Source organism: Schistocerca gregaria, chromosome 4 (assembly GCF_023897955.1).
Source record: "Schistocerca gregaria isolate iqSchGreg1 chromosome 4, iqSchGreg1.2, whole genome shotgun sequence".
NCBI classification, from domain to species: domain Eukaryota; kingdom Metazoa; phylum Arthropoda; class Insecta; order Orthoptera; family Acrididae; genus Schistocerca; species Schistocerca gregaria.
The window spans coordinates 226,300,441-226,322,172 of record NC_064923.1 but is presented as its reverse complement, the minus strand read 5'-3'; the positions used below and the strand labels follow the sequence as shown (position 1 = coordinate 226,322,172).

The following is a 21,732-nucleotide window of genomic DNA, read 5'->3' as shown; positions in this document are numbered from 1 at the left end:
GAAATGTGTTACAATTTAATACCTGGTTCCTAAATCTCAGCTTTACCATTATATAATCTATCTGAAACCTTTCAGTATCTCCAGTATTCTTCCATGTAGACAACCTCCTTTTATGATTCTAGAACCAAGTGTTAGCTACGATGAAGTTGTACTCTGTTCAGAATTCTACCAGGCGTCTTCCTCTTTAATTTTTTACCCCCAATCCATATTCACCTACTACGTTTCCTTCTCTTCCTTTTCCTACTGTCAAATTCCAGTCACTGGTGACTATTAAATTTTCGCCTCCCTTCACTATCTGAACAATTTCTCATCATACATTTCTTCAATTTCTTCGTCATCTGCAGAGCTAGTTGGCATATAGACTTGTACTACTGTTATAATCATGGGCTTCGTGTCTACCTTGGCCACAATAATGCGTTCACTATGTTGTTTGTAGTAGCTTACCCGAACTCCTATTTTTTATTCATTATTAAACCTACTCCTGCATTACCTCTATTTTATTTTGTATTTTGTATTCACCTGACCCGAAGTCTTGTTCCTCCTGCCACCGAACTTCGCTAATTCCCACTATATCTAAATTTATTCTATCGATTTCCCTTTTTAAATTTTCTAATCTACCTACCCGATTAAGGGATCTGACATTCCACGCTCCGATCCATAGAACGCCAGTTTTCATTCTCCTGATGACGACGTCCTCGTGAGTAGTCCCTGCTCGGAGATCCGAATGGCGGACTATTTTACCTCGGAATATTTTACCCAAGAGGACGCTATTATCATTTATCCATACAGTAGAGCTGCATGCCCTCGGGAAAAATTACGGCTGTGAAGATAATATCTGACATGTAATATGTTCGTCTGTCATTCCCTGGCAGTGGTGTATGGCACTGAAATCACTATAGCTGGATGAAGCCTTGTACCCGACTTACTATTACATAAAAAATCACAACATTTATTTCGAGGAAATGACTCACTATAAGCACAAGAAAATATACCGGAAGGCTTTCTCGAGGAAAAATGAACTTTATCAAAGAGAAACCTATTAAATTTCAGGTTATAAATTTTAGGTCTCTCCGATTACTTTATTCAAATAGTGTAAAGTTTTCCATACACCTATGTTACAGGGTCTGGAAACTTTTGGAAAACATATTGAAAAATGATTTTCTTTATTATGCCAATCACACTTTACAATAAATCCATGTACCAAACGGTGTGCATGAATAGGTGTACTGGAATAACATAGTGTTTTTAAGTAAAGACATAAACGAAGATTTTTTCAACAAGTAGTCTTTGTAAATGAACTAATGAGTCTCAATATATTGCATGAATTAAAATACACCACATAATCCGAGTAATATGTTTCTCAATTTATTTCGTGTTCTTATGTGAAACAGTTATTATGGAATTTCTTGTGTGATAGTGACCATAAGGCTTAGGCATATCAGACGCACTTTCCCATGACATTTTTTTAACTTGTTGTTACCAGTTTTAAAAAGAGAAGTTAACGGATCGTGAGCAACGGACGTACAGCAATACACGAATTTTACGGTATTTTCTCATTTTCAGAAGGCCGAAGGGGCCATCCGTTTTACTTGCTAAAATCATTCAACACCAAGATCGCACAAATATTTCTTTATTTAAGACAATCGTTTTTGACATACCTTTCTGTCGTATTCAGGTCTTAAGAAATCTTTCTGCTATGAAACGTTCACACCAAGTCGTCATGTGATTAAAAATCAGCACATTACAAAATGTTTGTCATAATGAATTTTTTAAAAAAAATGTAAAGCACCTTGTGCCACATTAAACAGCATATAAGGTACCTTATTTTAAACATTGAAAATCCACTTTAAACGGCATATTAGATATCTTATACCCAGTTTAAGGTGGATTATCGCTGTTTATAAAATTTCAAGGTTACGTAAACAGATGCGGTACTGTGTACTGTGTTCTTGTGATGCAACAAGCGTCTGTGAGTGATTTATATACATGGACATGGTCATTTGCACATGGTGCTTTACGCTTTTTAAAAAATTTATTTATGTCAAAGCTTTTATAATGTTCTCATTTTTATCCATATGACAACGAGGTGTGAGGTCCCTCGTAAAATGAAAACGTTTCATAGCAAAAATATTTTTTTATGAAGAAACTGCAAAGTCTGTCAAAACCGAAAGTCTTAAATAAAAAATATTTTTGCGATCAGGGATGTTGAAAGATTTCACCAACGTTTCATCAGCTCCATACACAGAAACGATTTAGTACAGGGCACACACACTGTCTTACAGAGATATAAGGGCAATTCGTTTGTGGAGGCTGTTACTGTTCCGACTATGTTTCTGTGTCACAAATGATAAAGCTATTTATAGCATCTGATCCTTGATGTCGGTGGAATTTTAAATTACCCTCTGGTGTATGAAATTACACTACTAGCCATTAAAATTGCTACACCACGAAGATGACGTGCTACAGACGCGAAATTTAACCGACAGGAAGAAGATGCTGTGATATGCAAATGTTTGGCGTTTCAGAGCTTTCACATAAGGTTGGCACCAGTGGCGACACCTAAAACGTGTTGACATGAGGAAAGTTCCCAACCGTTTTCTCATACACAAACAGCAGTTGACGGGCGTTGTCTGGTGAAACGTTGTTGTGATGCCTCGCGTAAGGAGGAGAAATGCGCATCATCACGTTTCCGGCTTTGATAAAGGTCGGATTGTAGCCTATCGCGATTTCGGTTTATCGTATCGCGACATTTTGCTGCTCGCATTGGTCGAGATCCAATGACTGTTAGCAGAATACGGAATCGGTGGGTTTAGGAGAATAATACGGAACGCCGTGCTGGATTCCAACGGCCTCGTATAACTATCAGTCGAGATGACAGGCCTCTTATCCGCATGGCTGTAACGGATCGTGTAGCCAGGTCTCGATTCCTGAGTTAACAGATGGAGACGTTTGCAAGACAACAAGCATCTGCACGAACAGTTCGACGACGTTTGCATCAGCATGGTCTATCAGCTCGGAGACCATGACTGCCGTTACCCTTGAGGCTGCATCACAGACAGGAGCGCCTGCGATGGTGTACTCAACGACGAACCTGGGTGCACGAATGGCAAAACGTCATTTTTTTCGGATGAATGCAGTTTCTGTTTACAGCATCATGATGGTCGCATCCGTGTTTGGCGACATCGCGGTGAACGCACATTGGAAGCATGTATTCGTCATCGCCATACTGGCGTATCACCCGGCGTGATGGTGTAGGGTGCCATTGGTTACATGTATCGGCCACCTCTTGATCGCATTAATGGCACTTTGAACAGTGGACGTTACAATTCACATGTGTTACGACCCGTGGCTGTACCCTTTATTCGATCCCTGCGAAACTCTGCATTTCAGCAGGATAATGCAAGACCGCATGTTGCAGGTCCTGTACGGGCCTTTCTGGATACAGAAAATGTTCGACTGCTGCTCTGGCCAACACATTCTCCAGATCTGTCACCAATTGAAAACGTCTGGTGGCCGAGCAACTTGCTCGTCACAATACGCCAATCACTAATCTTGATGAACTGTGGTATCGTATTGAAGCTGCATGGGCCGCTGTACCTGTACACGTCATTCAAGCTTTTTTTGACTCAATGCCCAGGCGTATCAAGGCCGTTATTACGGCCAAAGGTGGTTGTTCAGGCTACTGATTTCTCAGGATCTATGCACCCAAATTGCGTGATATTGCAATCACATATCACTTCTAGTATAATATATTTGCCCAATGAATACCCGTTTATCATCTGCATTTCATCTTGGTGTAGCAATTTTAATGGCAAGTAGTGTAAGTAGTCCACTTAGTCTCTAAATGTTAAACTTTTAAAAACTTTTAACAATTTTTCATACTGAGCATGGCTCTAACAGAAACGTGTGGTGACAGAAAGATGATGGTGATGCCTCGGCTGACCAAGGAGGGGTACCGGATACTAATCAACACGCAGCTCGACCCAGACCCCTCCAGCTATGTCTTTGCTACCCACGCGAAGATGGTGCTAATGGAGCTCGAGATAATGATGGGAGAAGACTACAGCATTGGGGACGTCTACGTTATCGATCTGGCCAATGCGACAATGGGACACTTGCTCCGGACTGATATAAACTGCCTCAGAAACAGTGAACTGCTGTCCAGGGTAAGTAGACCCTTATTCCAGTAAACATATAACGTACTACGACCTCGCTACATAATCAGCTGAAAAAATTCACAAATTAGTTATTGTGTGTTGAAGGTTACTTCTCTACATTATGTTGTTCTATGACGCAAAGGAAGAGTGTTTACACTTCCATGTCATATCAATCACATAGAACAATATTGTGCAACACATCAGTTAATGAATTTCATCAGATATAGTAAATTGTGATGCCTGTACAAATATTATGATTAATTTTTCGTCTGAAAGTAAGAATGTTGCCTTTTTTTCTTTTTTTTGCATTTTCATTTCTCTCCATTACACTTCTTTTCAGTAGATAATGATACATATATTTTCAGTGATTTACGCGAGGCTGCTACAATTATTTTCGATTCATTGGCATAAACAGTGCAGGAAGCTCTTTGCATAGTCACTAAATCAGTTTCATATCTCTGAGACGTCATGTTGTTTTCGTCCAGTGGGAATTGTTTGCGGTTTGCATGTCATGAGGTATTCCTTGTTTGACAACGTATTCTCTATTTTAGTTTTTGTTCTGTTAAGGCTTGCGTTGGAGGTAAGTGGTGTAGTTGTTAGCAGAGAAACCTGTTTGTGTCCGGTGCAGGTCCTACCAGTTGTGGCCGGCATGGTTCCTTTGAAAGGGCACGGCCAATTTCCTTCCCAATCCTTCCCTAACCCGAGCTTGCGCTCCGTCTCTAATGACCTCGTTGTCGACGGGACGTTAAACACTAACCACCACCACCAGTTGCGGCGATTCTACAATGAATAACGAGTTGCGTGGTGCCATTTGAATTTACTTGCTATAGTGAAGCTTAGTTAAAGTGGTGAGGTTATACTGGCATCGCTTCGTCACGATTACTCTAAAAAAAGATCGCAACACAAGGAGCTGTGCTACACGAACCTAAATTGGTAATCGTGTTACTAAATTTGAAACATGATTCTATCTATCGCTGGCGCCTTTGGCCCGCATTTTGCGCTGGGTTGGCGTGGTTAAAGTGGATTTGGCATGTTAATTTGAAGAGGTGGCCGGATGCCCTTCCTGCCGCCAACCTGTACCCCCCGGAACACATCTGTCTGTGTCTAGTGTAAATCATGGAAAAGTGCGGATGTGTTTCAAATTTCTGTGAGTCGTATAACTGAGGCGGGACGTGCAGACCAGTCAGGTATTCACCTAGAGGGATGTGGAAAACCGCCTAAAAACCACAACCAGGCTTGCCGCCACACCGGCGCTCGTCGTTAATCCGGCGGGCACATTCAATCTGCCATACGGTGCTGCCATCTCTGGGACGTATTGACAATGAACGCGGCCTCATTTTAAAACAATGCCCATGTTTTTATCTCTTTCCAGTCCGGAGAAAAAAAATCGGAAGCCTTAGAACTTCAATGCACCTCGTACAACTGGATAACGCTCTCTGTTGCGAGTTAACATCCCAAAGTTCGGGCCCACATGTGGTTCCTTTTTGTCGAAGTGTCTTGGTTCAAACTCGTCTAGATGCAGAACCGCACCTGTCGAATTACACGCCATAATTTATACACTTGTGACCCTTTGGGTAAATTGTCTTGCTGATGGCAAGTTTGCGAAATTGTATGAACCTTTCAAAATTAAAATAACATATAAGAGGTCATGATGGTCCACCTGCTTGTGCTGATTGTGAGCGCCTATGCGAGCTTGTACAATCATTTCTTAGTGTTTAGATATAACGTAATTACATATCAATCTATCACTTTTGGATTTATTTCGTTGCATATCTCATCATTCTTTGTAAAAAAGGAAAAGACACTAGATTGCAGCACTCTATATGCAGTCATCTTGTGATGTTTTGTGGGTTCGCTTCATAAACTACCTGATTTCTAGTACATCGTCCAGACAGGACTCAAAAGTAGTAAGCAACTTTTCTCTGTTCGGTTTTCGGTTTTTCAGGGCTGGCCGAGATAGGTCTACTAGTGGAGTTTCGCCGACTTCTGTTTGTTTCACATCATTCGGATTGATTTCGCACTTTACTACGATGTTATGTAAATGAGGTGTTCGGGATTTACATCTTCATTCAGATGGTTTACAGATTCCTTACATCCAAGGTCAATGACTAAAAAATTCAGGAAACAAACTTACAGGTCACCTGGATGCTACAAGAAGAAGGCTATTACATGTTTTGTTTGGTTCAGCACCTTTAAGAATCAGTACTCCGTTTAGCGTTCAACTACTACACTCCTGGAAATTGAAGTAAGAACGCCGTGAATTCATTGTCCCAGGAAGGGGAAACTTTATTGACACATTCCTGGGGTCAGATACATCGCATGATCACACTGACAGAACCCCAGGCACATAGACACAGGCAACAGAGCATGCACAATGTCGGCACTAGTGCAGTGTATATCCACCTTTCGCAGCAATGCAGGCTGCTATTCTCCCTTGGAGACGATCGTAGAAATGCTGGATGTAGTCCTGTGGAACGGCTTGCCATACCATTTCCACCTGGCGCCTCAGTTGGACCAGCGTTCGTGCTGGACGTGCAGACCGCGTGAGACGACGCTTAATCCAGTCCCAAACATGCTCAATGGGGGACAGATCCGGAGATCTTGCTGGCCAGGGTACTTGACTTACACCTTCTAGAGCACGTTGGGTGGCACGGGATACATGCGGACGTGCATTGTGCTGTGGGAACAGCAAGTTCCCTTACCGGTCTAGGAATGGTAGAACGATGGGTTCGATGACGGTTTGGATGTACTGTGCACTATTCCCCTCGACGATCACCAGAGGTGTACGGCCAGTGTAGGAGATCGCTCCCCACACCATGATGCCGGGTGTTGGCCCTGTGTGCCTCGGTCGTATGCAGTCCTGATTGTGGCGCTCACCTGCACGGCGCCAAACACGCATACGACCATCATTGGCACCAAGGCAGAAGCGACTCTCATCGCTGAAGACGACACGTCTCCATTCGTCCCTCCATTCACGCCTGGCGCGACACCATTGGAGGCGGGCTGCACGATGTTGGGGCGTGAGCGGAAGACGGCCTAACGGTGTGCGGGACCGTTGCCCAGCTTCATGGAGACGGTTGCGAATGGTCCTCGCCGATACCCCAGGAGCAACAGCGTCCCTAATTTGCTGGGAAGTGACGGTGCGGTCCCCTACGGCACTGCGTAGGATCCTACGGTCTTGGCGTGCATCCGTGCGTCGCTGCGGTCCGGTCCCAGGTCGACGGGCACGTGCACCTTCCGCCGACCACTGGCGACAACATCGATGTACTGTGGAGACCTCACGCCCCACGTGTTGAGCAAATTGGGCGGTACGTCCACCCGGCCTCCCGCATGCCCTCTATACGCCCTCGCTCAAAGTCCGTCAACTGCACATACGGTTCACGTCCACGCGGTCGCGGCATGCTATCAGTGTAAAAGACTGCGATGGAGCTCCGTATGCCACGGCAAACTGGCTGACACTGACGGCGGTGGTGCACAAATTCTGCGCAGTTAGCGCCATTCGACGGCCAACACCGCGGTTCCTGGTGTGTCCGCTGTGCTGTGCGTGTGATCATTGCTTGTACAGTCCTCTCGCAGTGTCCGGAGCAAGTATGGTGGGTCTGTCAATGTGTTCTTTTTTCCATTTCCAGGATTGTATATGCACCCGCAGCTCCGCTCACTTATCTGTAGTTTTGTTACGAAGAATCATGGTGTGGAAGTAACCTAGTAATGTATAAATATAGTATGTGGGTATAAAGTGCTCTTGATATGTATGTGTGCATGAAAAGAAGTTTGCAGGTTGCTATCTAGCTATACAATGAATGTGTTCATATTTTTTGCGTATGTCCAATCTAAGTTAAAAATATGACGAACTATAAAAATGTTATTTCTTTTCGTTTCTTTACTGCAAAATTCTAAATTGACACACTTCAGCCACAACGTTTTTAGTCTTGCTTTCATTTGCAAGGACGTACAGCTTTTGTGGGTTGCATACCCGTTAGCACGCCATTTAGTTCTCCGTGATAAATACTCAATATTTCTAAACACACACAGGCACTTTTGAATGTTTGCCGTTGAACTTTATATTTGATGATTCAAACGTAATTTTTGGCGGGACATACAATATTGTGATTGAAAAGGCGTACCCTAGGTACAATTGGCATTATCACTATAGTCGACATAATCCTCCTGTGAGATTCAACAACTATTTAAATAATTAAGATAACTATAATTTACTATTACGTCGCACGTTTTAATTGTATTATGTATATCAGTCACTCTGAATCATCTTCAGATCTAAGAAGCGATGTCAACAGCCCGTCTCGTCTACTCAGATATGTGGTTCTGAGTAGACAAGACAAACTGCTGGCGCAACTACTTAGATCTACAGATGATCCACAGTGATTCAAATATGTGATCTAACGAAATATGCAATTAAAATGCAACACTAAATGCTAATTACCTTAATAATTGGACTTCGTGGAATTAAAACATTTTCTTCTTTGGTTCAGACACTATTTATTATAGCCCTAACAATATTTTGGCACAGATGTGTAATTTGTAATCGAGTTCCCTTAGAAATTAAGATTTCGCATATAGTGCACCGGAAAATGAGCTTTTAACCTCATTTTATGAAAAAGACACTCCTGGCAGTTCCAAAGAGTTGAGAAGCTCTACAGGGTATGAGGTGAATTGTTCAGTGTCTATGATACACTGTGGTGGGAAAAGTCATGGGGCAGATATATGCACATGTTGAGAGGGCAGCAGTACCGCTTACACAATGTACAGGAGGGCAGTGCGTTGGCGGAGCTGTCGTTTGTTCTCTGGTAATTCATTTGAAAAGCTTCCGACGTGATCAGGGCCGCATTTTCGGAATTAGGATTTTGAATGCGGCGTGTTAGTTGAAGAATGTGCCGAAGACAAATCTCAGGTATTACCTCTCACCACAGACAATGCCATGGCCGGCGGCCTTCATTTAACGATCGAAAGCAGCGGCGCTTGCGTAGAGTTGTCATTGCCAACAGACAAGCAATACTGCATGAAATAATCGCAGCAAACAATGTGAGATTTATGACGAACGTCTCCGTTAGGACAGCGAGGTAAAAACTGGCGTTAATGGGCTATGGCAACAGACAAGCGACGCCGGTGCCTTTTTTAACACCACGACATCGCCTGCATCGCCTCTCCTGGGCTCGTGACCATATTGGTTGGACCCAAGACGTCAGGAAAACGCTGCCCTAGTTAGATGAGTCGTTATTTCAGTTGGTAGGAGCTAATGGTAGGGTTCGAGTGCGGAGCAGATACTAGGAAGTTATGCGATAATTTTGCCACCTAGCGAACATTTATGGGACATAATCGAGAGGTCAGTTTGTACATAAGTCCTTCATCGGTAACATTTCGTAATATTATGGACGGCTTTAGAGACAGTGTGGCTCAGTATTACAGCAGAAGACTTCCAAAGACTTCTTTAATCCATGCCACGAAATGCTGCAGTACGTCGGACAAGAGGAGGTTTGACACGGCATTAAGAGGTATCCCACAACTTTCGTTATCTCAATGTGTTATCAACGGAGAGATACTTTTATAATTTGTTCTTCTAATTGGGACATAATTTTTTCATGTCTGTCCTAAAAATTCATTACTTGGCTCTAAAACTGCCCTTCCACACGGTCGTTCTTTGTTTCCCGTAATTTGTTGAAATTTCAGGGTGAAATTTTCTCGCCAAGCATGCCGTTAGTACCGAAATCGATACCATCTTCGTTGATTGTCAGGAGAAAATCCGCATATTTCCCTGATTCTGTGTCTTTATGGACTTGTACGCAGATATTTGTTGTTAAACTATTTTTGTTAATATGTTGCCATAAGTCTGACAACTTTGAACATGCATTTACTTCATCTGCCGGTGTGTTTTTAGTTATTACGTCTAAAATCCGCAGCCAATAGCATCACCTTCCCTCCTACGACAGATGGTTTGATTTTAATATGTCGTATCATACGATGTAGTGCTTCAGTTTCTCTTTTGCGGAACATTGGACATTCTTCCTTAACCAACAACATACACTGCTCTAACATCCGTCCACGATCGATATTTCCTACTACTGCTTCCCGAGCCTGGTTCAACGGCAGTACTTAATAAGTCAAATGGCCACCATCGAGTAACATGGCGGCGAAGAGGCAGCTGTAACAGCGTCATTTATAATTTTCCGAATTTTGGCTTAGAGCAAATATACATGAAAGGTCTTAGCCGTTTCTCACCGGGGTATCTAAAAGATAAAAACCACCTTCATCACTCTCAGTTAGTTGGACAACATTGTGTCTGTTCCGGATTCAATTCCAAGAAGTATCATTGGGCTGCTATTACAGTGAAATTGTGGCATACCCTATTCTCGTAGTAAACCCCAAACTTACGTCCTCATGTCTGATTGGCGTGCTCAGTCTGACGTCAAATAAATCTTTTTCCATTTAACATTATTACGTGGTTTTCCACGTTCATGAGAGCTTCGTTGCAAATAAAATCATTGTCTGTAGTAGTAAAGGCTTTAAATCTTATACTACGTATCTTGCGACATGTCGATTTAGTGTTTTTTTCACATTTTTTGGGGAATGGAAGGCCCGGAAGTGGCAATTAGCGCCGTAAAAGCCTCTCTTATTTTAGTCACTGATAAACATTGTACAGCCTCCTCTTGTGCTATGTAGCCATGATTGTCATTTTATAACAACCTATTGGTCTCACATGACTCTCTGATTGTTAATAATTCCTGTCCACTCTGTTTTTTAAGATCTTTGAAATACGTGGGCTCTGAGACACGGTGTAGCAGCATTCTGAAGCAAATGCATTCCGTGTTGCTGACATAGAACCGTGTGAACTCTAACTAAAGCGCATCCGGATTTAAGACTACGTCAGTTGTGAGCAGGAAGTCTATTGTCCAAGTGAATGTTGAGGTGCATTACGCTGAGATTTCTTTCATGTAGCGGAAAAAAGAAAAGCCGCCATACAGATTACTTGTTGCTGACAACTGCCGAACTGATAAGTGTGTATTTCATCCTTGGGATTCATGAGATCGTTATTTCTTAATCTGGAAACACAGTAGCTTGATCACTATACATGTTAATGTATTAACAGATATACTTGATTGCGCTCATTGAATTGCAAGCCTCCAGACTGATTTGCGCATTAAAAAATATTGGTAAATTAGGGGAAATCAAACTATCTGCCGTTTCGAAGCCTTATCATTTCTGTTCGACCTCCGTTTTCTGGTGCTGTTGGTCAGTTGTAAGCGATTCTGTGTATGGTCCTCTCGTGACAGCTTCGTGGTAACTTTTGAGTGCATTGTGCTCCTCTCATGCACGGAGACAGAAGATTATTAGAGCCACACGGATCGTGGATAAAATTTTTGAAATTAAGTGTGTGTAGTGTCTTGTCAGTTGATGACTCAGCTATTTCTTCGCTGATGATGTTATGAAGTTGATTAGGTCTCAGTTTATCTATTAAGTTAAGTGAAATATGTAAACGTGGTAAGCCGCATTTTGGTCATTCAGTGTTGTACATAAAATGTAGCATTTATCCATGTATTTTCCCTTAATTGAATACTCCGCAATCCACCATGGCGGAGGGTACCTCGTACCACAACTAGCACCTTCTCTCCCTGTTCTACTCCCAAACACAACGAGGGAAAAATTACTGCCTATATGCCTCTGTGCGAGCCCTAATCTCTCTTATCTTTGTGGTCTTTCCGCGAAATATAAGTTGTCGGCAGTAAAATTGTACTGCAGTCAGCCTCACATGCTGGTTCTCTAAATCTCCTCCGTAGCAATTCACGAAATAACGCCTTCTTTCATCTAAATACTCCCACCCGATTTCCTGAAGCATTTCCGCAACACTCGCGTGATGATCAAACCTACCAGTAACAAATATAGCAGCCCGCCTCTGAATTGCTTCAAAGTCCTCCCACAATCCGACCTGATAGGGATCCCAAACGCTCAAGTAATACTGTTGAATAGGTCCTGTTAGTGTTTATAGGTGTTCTCCTTTACAGATGAACCACATCTTCCCAAAATTCTACAAATGAACCGAAAATGACTATCCTATTTCGCCATAACTGAAAATTCATGCTTGTCCAAATTCATATCACTCTACAATGTTACGCCCAAATATTTAATCGACGTGACTGTGTCAAACGCTACACTGCTAATGGAGGATTCAAACATTACAGGATTCTTTTTCCTATTCATCTGCATTAATTTACATTTATCTATATTTAGAGTTAGCTGCCATTCTTCACACCAATCACAAATCCTGTCCAAGTCATCCTGTATCCTCCTACTGTCACTCAACGACGACAGCTTCCCCTACAGCACAGCGTCATCTGCAAACAGCCGCACACTGCTATCCACCCTATCCGAAAGGTCATTTATGTAAATAGAAAACAACAGCGGACCTACCACACTTCCCTGGGGCACTGCAGATGATACCCTCACCTCCGATGAACACGCACCATCGAGGACTACGTACTCGGTTCTACTACTTAAGAAGTCTTCGAGCCACTCACATATTTGGGAACCAATCCCATATGCTCGTACCTTAGTTAGGAATCTGCAGTGGGGCACCGAGTCAAACGCTTTCCGGTAGTCTAGGAATATGGCATCCGTCTGATACCCTTCATCCATGGTTCGCAAGATATCATGCGGAAAAATGGCGAGTTGGGTTTCGCAGGAGCGATGCTTTCTAAAGCCGTGCTGATGCATGGACATTAACTCCTCTGTCTCAAGGAAATCCATTATATTCCAACTGAGAATATGTTCTAGAATCCTGCAACAAACCGATGTTAAGGATATTGGTCTGTAACTTTGAGGATCCGTCCCTCTAACCTTCTTATATACAGGCGTCACCTGCGCTGTTTTCCAGTCGCTCGGGACTTTACGTTGGGCAAGAGATTCACGATAAATTCAAACTAAGTAAGAAGCCAATGCAGTAGAGTACTCTCTGTAAAACCGAATTGGAATCCCATAAGGACATGGCGATTTATTTATTTTCAACCCATTCACCTGCTTCACAACCCCAGGGATGTCTATCACTATGTCCTCCATATGGGAATCTGTACGAGACTCGAACGGCGGTATGTTTGTATGATACTCCTCCGTGAAAGATTTCTCAAATGGTAAATTTAAAATTTCAGCATTCGTTTTGCTGTCTTCCGTTGCCAGGCTAGACTGATCAGTGAATGACTGGATGGAAGCCTTCGACCCACTTACCGATTTAACGTAAGACCAGAATTTCCTTGGGTTTTCAGCAAGATCTTTTGCTAAGGTATGACGGTGGTAGTAGTTGTATGCTTCACGCATCGCTCTTTTTACAGCATCTCTTTTTACAGCAGCACGAATCTCTACTAACTTTTGCCTGTCCTCATTCTCCCGATCTTCCTTGTATCACAAGTGGAACTGCTTGCTTCCTGAGCATATTCCGAATTGCGCTGATACACCACGGTGGGTCTTTTCTGCCCGTAACCCCCTTTTTCGGCACATACTTGTCAAATGCGTGATTTACAATGTGTTCAAAATTTGCCCATAATTCTTCCACGTCCATCGTACCGCAAGTAAATGAAGTCGACTCATTTGCTAAGTGGGATACTAACAACTGCTTATCTGCGCTTTCTAGTAATAATACTCTCCTAGCCTTCTTGATCGACGTTTCAACTCGTAATGACAACATCATAATCACTAATCCCTGTCTCAACACTGATACCGTCGATGAGGTCTGGTCTGTTCGTGGCAACCAGATCCGAAATATTTCCATTGGGATAATGTGTTCAAAAGTAATTCACACGACGGCTTGTCTGTACCACCTGTAATGAATCCATAGACATCCCAATCTATACTAAGTAGGTTGAAGTCGCCTCCGACAAATATAACAAGATCCGGGTACTTCTGCGATACAGAGTGTAGCCTTCCTTTGAATGATTCTAGAACTGTCACGGTGGAACCTGGTGGCGGGTAATAACACCCAACAATTAACGTTATTTCTCCTAGCCCTGTGAAACGTGTCCAGATAATTTCACAATCACACTCTACTTCGACCTCAGTAGACACAATATTTTTTCAACTGCAATGAAGACACCACCTCCAAAGGTGTCTAATCTGTCTTTCCGATACACTTTCCAAACCTCACTAATTATTTCAGAACTTCCTATCTCAGGGTTCAGCCAGATCTCAGTCCCGAGAATAATTTGCGCGCCACACGGTTCCTGGAGGGCAGTAAATCCAGGAACTTTAATCCAAACATTCTGACAATTTACTGCTAATATCTTGACAGCTGAAGTGTCTTTACACTGAGAGCGTCCTGATTTCCCTGCCTGCACGTCGACTGGTGAGTGTTCATCAGGACACGTCGCACTACTGCCTAGCCTAAAAAAAAACCATGTGCACGCCACAAGTACTCTGCTACCCGAGTAGCCGCTTCCTAAGTTTCTTTATCTTTAACTCAAAAACTCTTGTAACTATATCATGTCTGTAAATCGCAGCCAGTTCTGGTAGTGACAGAGGTATCGCGGGCTATTCACAAGTGAAGAGAGTTGAATTACCATTTTGGCTAATCAGTAGGATTTGCATTTGCATAATTATCCACAGAATCTTGAAGATGTGCGTGGTTCTATGCTCTCCACTTGATTTAATGACATGTATGGCAGTCATTGGCTTTCCATCTTTCCATAGATATTGAATAAAACTAAGCTGCTTGCATCGTAATACCACACTGAAATCGTTTACTCTATCATAACATAAAAGCCCATAACTGATATCTTTCTTTGGTAAGGATATGCCCATTATAGGGTTGAATTGCGGCATTTACAAATGATAACTCTTCTGCCCCTTGCAAAAAATTTATCGGGTACTGTAATGCATTGTAACACAGGGTATTAGGGGCATAATTTCAGATCTATCGATGACTGTAAACAGTGTAGTGAACAACGCTACATCAGTATATATTTCATTTGCAGACTAATAATTGTAGATATTACGAGTGCTATGTTTGCAGGTTAGTTAGTACTTCCCAGTGCTAGGAGCAAGCCGTTAATGCTTATTTCCACCGATCTAGAAGTGAAATTCTGAACAGAGGATGCCTGGTCACAAACAGTGTATACTAGCAGGCGTAGTACACTTATTGGTGCAGTTACGACGGTGCAGAAAACATCAGGTAGTAATTATGTGACGTGTTTGTGGGAAGACCATTAAACACACATAAAAAAAGCAACTAACACGCCGTATTTATATGTATCAAATAATTGGTTAACCTTTAATTATTGGCGTATATAACGATGCTACGACTTGCGAATTCTTCACCTGTAACCAAGGCTGCTACTTTATTCTATTGTCTCTGGTGTTTCCTACTTGGTATCCGGTCTGGGTGTATCCTTCATTTATAATCTTTTCCAGTCATTTTCTCTAAACCAGTTCTAAAAGTGGTCGATAATGAATTATTGTCAGAATTTCCAGTATTGTCGCTTTCCCCACGCCTTATATATTATTACACTTATCGTCATTCTTAATAGGTATCATCCCCCATGAAGTAACTCTGTACGAAATTATGCTGCTGATTATCTGGTGGAGGTGAAGAGCCAATTCTATGATAAATTTTGCCTTCAATGGCAATATTAGGTGAAAGACCTAGCATTTGGACTTATATTGCCACACAAGCAAAAGTTATCTCAAAACATGAGAAGTAGAGTTTTTAAGGGGTTTTCCCCTTCAGCTAATACTGAAAGGCAGATTTTATCACCAGAGCAACACAGAACAACCGCTTCTTCCTTTCATTTCAAAGCATTATAGTAGTTACATCATTTATCTATTCTTCTTGAGATGACTAATCGATGATTAACGCCGGCCGGGATGGCCGTGCGGTTCTAGGCGCTACAGTCGCTACGGTCTCGGGCATGGATGTGTGTGATGTCCTTAGGTTAGTTAGGTTTAATTAACTTTTGTAGTCCTATCTTCCTCAGTTGCGTCTAATTTTTAATTTTTTTTTTGTCGTCAGTCTACTAACTGGTTTGATGCGGGCCGCCACGAATTCCTTTCCTGGGCTAACCTCTTCAGCTCAGAGTAGCACTTTGCAGCCTACGTCCTCAATTATTTGCTTGACGTATACCAATCTCTGTCTTCCTCTACAGTTTTGGCCCTCTACAGCTCCCTCTAGTACCATGGAAGTCATTCCCTCATGTCTTAGCAGATGTCCTATCATCCTGTCCCTTCTCCTTATCAGTGTTTTCCACATATTCCTTACCTCTCCGATTCAGCGTAGAACCTCCTCATTCCTTACCTTATCATTCCACCTGATTTTCAACATTCGTCTATAGCACCACGTCTCAAATGCTTCGATTCTCTTCTGTTCCGGTTTTCCCACAGTCTATGTTTCACTACCATGCAATGCTCTACTCCAGACGTACATCCTCAGAAATTTCTTCCTCAAATTAAGGCCGGTATTTGATATTAGTAGACTTCTCTTGGCCAGAAATACCTTTTTTGCCATAGCAAGTCTGCTTTTGATGTCCTCCTTGCTCCGTCCGTATTGGTTATTTTACTGCCTAGGTAGCAGAATTCCTTAACTTCATTGACTTCGTTACCATCAAGCCTGATGTCAAGTTTCTCGCTGTTCTCATTTCTACTACTTCTCATTACCTTCATCTTTCTCCGATTTACTCTCAAACCATACTGTGTACTCATTAGACTGTTCATTCCGTTCAGCATATCACTTAATTCCTCTTCACTTTCACTCAGGATAGAAATGTCATCAGCGAATCGTGTCATTGATATCCTTTCACCTTGTATTTTAATTCCACTCCTGAACCTTTCGTTTATTTCCATCATTGCTTCCCCGATGTACAGATTGAAGAGTAGGGGCGAAAGGCTACAGCCTTGTCTTACACCCTTCTTAATACGAGCACTTCGTTCTTGATCGTCAACTCTTATTATTCCCTCTTGGTTGTTGTACATATGGTATATGACCCGTCTCTCCCTATAGCTTATCCCTACTTTTTTCAGAATCACGAATAGCTCGCACCATTTTATATTGTCGAACGCTTTTTCCAGGTCGACAAATCCTATGAACGTGTCTTGATTTTTCTTTAGCCCTGCTTCCATTATTAGCCGTAACGTCAGAACTGCCTCTCTCGTGCCTTTACTTTTCCTAAAGCCAAACTGATCGTCACCTAGCGCATTCTCAATTTTCTTTTCCATTCTTCTGTATATTATTCTTGTAAGCAGTTTCGAGGTGTTAAGCTGATTGTGCGATAATTCTCGCACTTGTCAGCTTTTGCCGTCTTCGGAATTGTGTGTATGATGCTTTTAAGAAAGTCAGATGGTATGTCGCCAGACTCATATATTCTACACACCAACGTGATTAGTCTTTTTGTTGCGATTTCCCCTAAAGATTTTAGAAATTCTTATGGAATGTTATCTATCCCTTCTGCCTTATTTGACCGTAAGTCCTCCAAAGCTCTTTTAAATTCCGATTTTAATACTGGATCCCCTATCTCTTCTAAATCGACTCCTGTTTCTTCTTCTATATCATCAGACAAATCTTCACCCTCATAGAGGGTTTAAATGTATTCCTTCCACCTATCTGCTCTCTCCTCTGCATGTAACAGTGGAATTCCCCTTGCACTCTTAATGTTACCACCGTTGCTTTTAATGTCACCAAAGGTTGTTTTGACTTTCCTGTATGCTGAATCTGTCCTTCCGACAATCATATCTTTTTCGATGTCTTCACATTTTACCTGCAGCCATTTCGTCTTAGCTTCCCTGCACTTCCTATTTATTTCATTCCTCAGCGACTTGTATTTCTGTATTTCTGTATTTCTGATTTTCCCGGAACATGTTTGTACTTCCTCCTTTCATCAATCAACTGACGTATTTCTTCTGTTACCCATGGTTTCTTCGCAGGTACCTTCTTTGTACCTATGTATTCCTTCGCAACTTCTGTGATGGCCCTTCATAGAGATGTCCATTCCTCTTCAACTGTACTGCCTACTGCGCTATTCCTTACTGTTGTATCTATAGCGTTAGAGAACTTCAAACGTATCTCGTCATTCCTTAGAACTTCCGTATCCCACTTCTAAGCTTATTGATTCTTCCTGACTAATGTCTTGAACTTTAGCATACTCTTCATCACTACTATATTGTGATCTGAGTCTATATCTGCTCCTGGGTACGCCTTACAATCCAGTATCTGATTTCGGAATCTCTGTCTGACCATGATGTAATCTAATTGAAATCTTCCCGTACCTCCCGGCCTTTTCCGAGTATACCTCCTCCTCTTGTGATTCTTGAACAGGGTATTCGCTATTACTGGCTGAAACTTGTTACAGAACTCAATTAGTCTTTCTGCTCTTTCATTCCTTGTCCCAAGCCCATATTCTCCTGTAACCTTTTCTTCTACTCCTTCCCCTACAACTGCATTCCAGTCGCCCATGACTATTAGATTTTCGTCCCCTTTACATACTGCATTACCCTTTCAATATCCTCATACACTTTCTCTATCTGTTCATCTTCAGCTCGAGATGTCGGCATGTATACCTGAAATATCGTTTTCGGTTTTGGTCTGCTGTCGATTCTGATTAGATCAACCCGGTCACTGAACTGTTCACAATAACACAACCTCTGCCCTACCTTCCTATTTAAACGAATCCTACACCTGTTATACCATTTTCTGCTGCTGTTGATACCACCCGATACTCATCTGACCGCCGGCCGCGGTGGTCTCGCGGTTCTAGGCGCGCAGTCCGGAACCGTGCGATTGCTAAGGTCGCAGGTTCGAATCCTGCCTCGGGCATGGATGTGTGTGATGTCCTTGGGTTGTTTAGGTTTAACTAGTTCTAAGTTCTAGGGGACTAATGACCACAGCAGTTGAGTCCCATAGTGCTCAGAGCCATTTGAACCATTTGAACCAACTCATCTCACCAGAAATCCTTGTCTTCCTTCCACTTCACTTCACTGACCCCTACTATATCTAGATTGTGCCCTTGCATTTCCCTTTTCAGATTTTCTAGTTTCCCTCCCACGTTCAAGCTTCTGACATTCCACGCCTCGACTCGTAGAACATTATCCTTTCGTTGATTATTCAATCTTTTTCTCATGGTAACCTCCCCCTTGGCAGTCTCCTCCCGGAGATCCGAATGGGGGACTATTCCGGAATCTTTTGCCAATGGAGAGATCATCATGACACTTCTTTAACTACAGGCCAAATGTCCTGTGGCTACACGTTACGTGTCTTTAATGCAGTGGTTTCCATTGCCTTCTGCATCCTCATGTCGTTGATCATTGCTGATTCTTCCGCCTTTAGGGGAAATTTCCCACCACTAGGACAAGAGAGTGCCGTGAACCTCTATCCGCTCCTCCGCCCTCTTTGACAAGGCCGTTGGCAGAATGAGACTGACTTCTTAAGCCGGAAGTCTTCAGACTGCCAATGCTGATTATTTATCATAATGTAGGCAGTGGCGGGGATCGAACCCGGGACCGAACACGTTTTGATTATGAATCAAAGACGCTACCCCTAGCCCACGGGTACAATGCGTGTAATATTACGTTATACTGATAATTTTTATTTATGGACCGTCTGACAGCAACTGAATAAAATACAATTTTAGTGCCATACGCGTTTCGCCTTTATTTTCTGCAAGGCATCATCAGTGGCCTGGAATATGAAATAGCTAACATATGTACATATTCCAGGCCACAGACGATGCCTTGCAGAAAGTAAAGGCGAAACGCGTATGGCACTAAAATTGTATTTTATTCAGTTGCTGTCAGACGGTCCATGAGTAAAAATTATCAATATACCTTAACAGTTAGGTTTAATTAGTTCTAAGTTCTAGGGGTAGTGATGACCTTAGAAGTTAAGTCCCGTAGCGCTCAGAGCCATTTGAACCATTTGATGACTAACATAGTCTGTTGAGCAACGGTGGTAACATTAAGAGTGCAAGGGGAATTCCACTGTTACATGCAGAGGAGAGAGCAGATAGGTGGAAGGAATACATTTAAACCCTCTATGAGGGTGAAGATTTGTCTGATGATAGAAGAAACAGGAGTCGATTTAGAAGAGATAGGGGATCAAGTATTAGAATCGGAATTTAAAAGAGCTTTGGAGGACTTACGGTCAAATAAGGCAGAAGGGATAGTTAACATTCCATAAGAATTTCTAAAATCATTAGGGGAAATGGCAACAAAAAGACTAATCACGTTGGTGTGTAGAATATATGAGTCTGGCGACATACCATCTGACTTTCTGAAAACAAATGCAACATCATTTAAAGTCTCCCGAGTTTGTCTTATAGCCTTTACATGACACCATCGTTATCTTTAAGCATCTTGGAAACTATAAGACACTCGTGGCGCTCAGAGACTAAAATGCGGCGGGCTTGTCACCGTTCTGTTGTCCCTCTAGTCCTAAGGCAGCTTGACGTTCCACATCTAAGACTGGTAGTATATGAGACAGCTCCAAGGTTTCTTAAGTAGAAATAACTTTCGCTACACAAGCACTCTTTGATGTACGGGCTAAATGAGACATGTTTCCCACAAATATTGTAATAGTTTTACATATGGTTCGCGGGCTTTCCATCAGATTTTGTTGTTGTATCTCCACAAAATTTTACCACCATGCCAGGCCACGTAGCAATTCAGTATCATAAACCATGGATACAATTATGTGGGTAATATCCCTGGGCTAGCAGGACAAAGCGGATGAGGTTGTATTTGTGGAAAGGGGGCAAAATAAGTTACTGTCAGTTTCCCTCAACATATAAACTTTATTTGTTAAGACATACAATCTCGCAAGCAAGAATTAGAACTCTAAATTGTTTAACGAAAGACCCCCTTTGATTTAATTTAGATCGGTTGAAGGCCACACCGAAAACCCAAGGCACAAGGCCTAAACAAGGAATTGAGGTACAGGAGTTCTTCTGGAGGTTTCACTTCTTTAGAAAAAAAATTATTAATCTTCAATATAAAAAGGCTGAAAGCCTTGGCTTAAATTTCTCACATAGAACTCGGTTAAAGGCGTCACATTAATCAAGAACAGTTTCAATAGGCTGAAAACTCGGATGAAGGCCGCATATCAACAAAACAATTTAACGGCTTAAGGCCTTGGAAGAAGAGCTTTCAATTTGAAAAGACTGAAGGCCTTTTCTTAAATATTTCGTGTGAAACTCGGCTGAAGGGCTCATACTAAAGAATAACTATCTTATGACTTAAGGGCAAGACAAGGATATTGAATATTTAATTTAAGAGAGATTAAAACTCGGCTGAAGGCCACACACCATGCAGAAAACCATTTACGGTTTAAGGCTTAAAGGGAAGAGCTTCTAAATTTCAACTGAAATAGGCTAAAGGCTTCACAATACTCTCTTCTGAAGGAAACCCAAACAATCTCACGGAGTAAAGCCCAGACAAAGAAATTTTTCATTTAGGCGGGAAAACTCGGCTGAAGGCGACATAAAAAGTCGAAAATATTACTTACAGCTTAAGGCCTACACCAAATTTTTCAACTTTTCATTTGAAAAGGCTGAAAACTCGGCTGAAGGCCACATACCAACTTGAAACCAATGTTCGGCTT

At 42.1% G+C, this 21,732-nt stretch overlaps 1 protein-coding gene across 2 annotated transcripts in view; it reads left to right on the top strand.

Annotated features, from left to right (window-relative positions):
* The window catches only part of LOC126365809 (retinol-binding protein pinta-like), a 166,149-nt gene that overhangs the window by 99,053 nt on the left and 45,364 nt on the right, over positions 1–21,732 (top strand). For both annotated transcript variants that reach the window (XM_050008397.1, XM_050008396.1), the window contains exon 4: positions 3,917–4,166. In XM_050008397.1, coding sequence (XP_049864354.1) covers positions 3,917–4,166 — 250 coding nt within the window. The remainder of the gene's footprint in view (positions 1–3,916; positions 4,167–21,732) is intronic.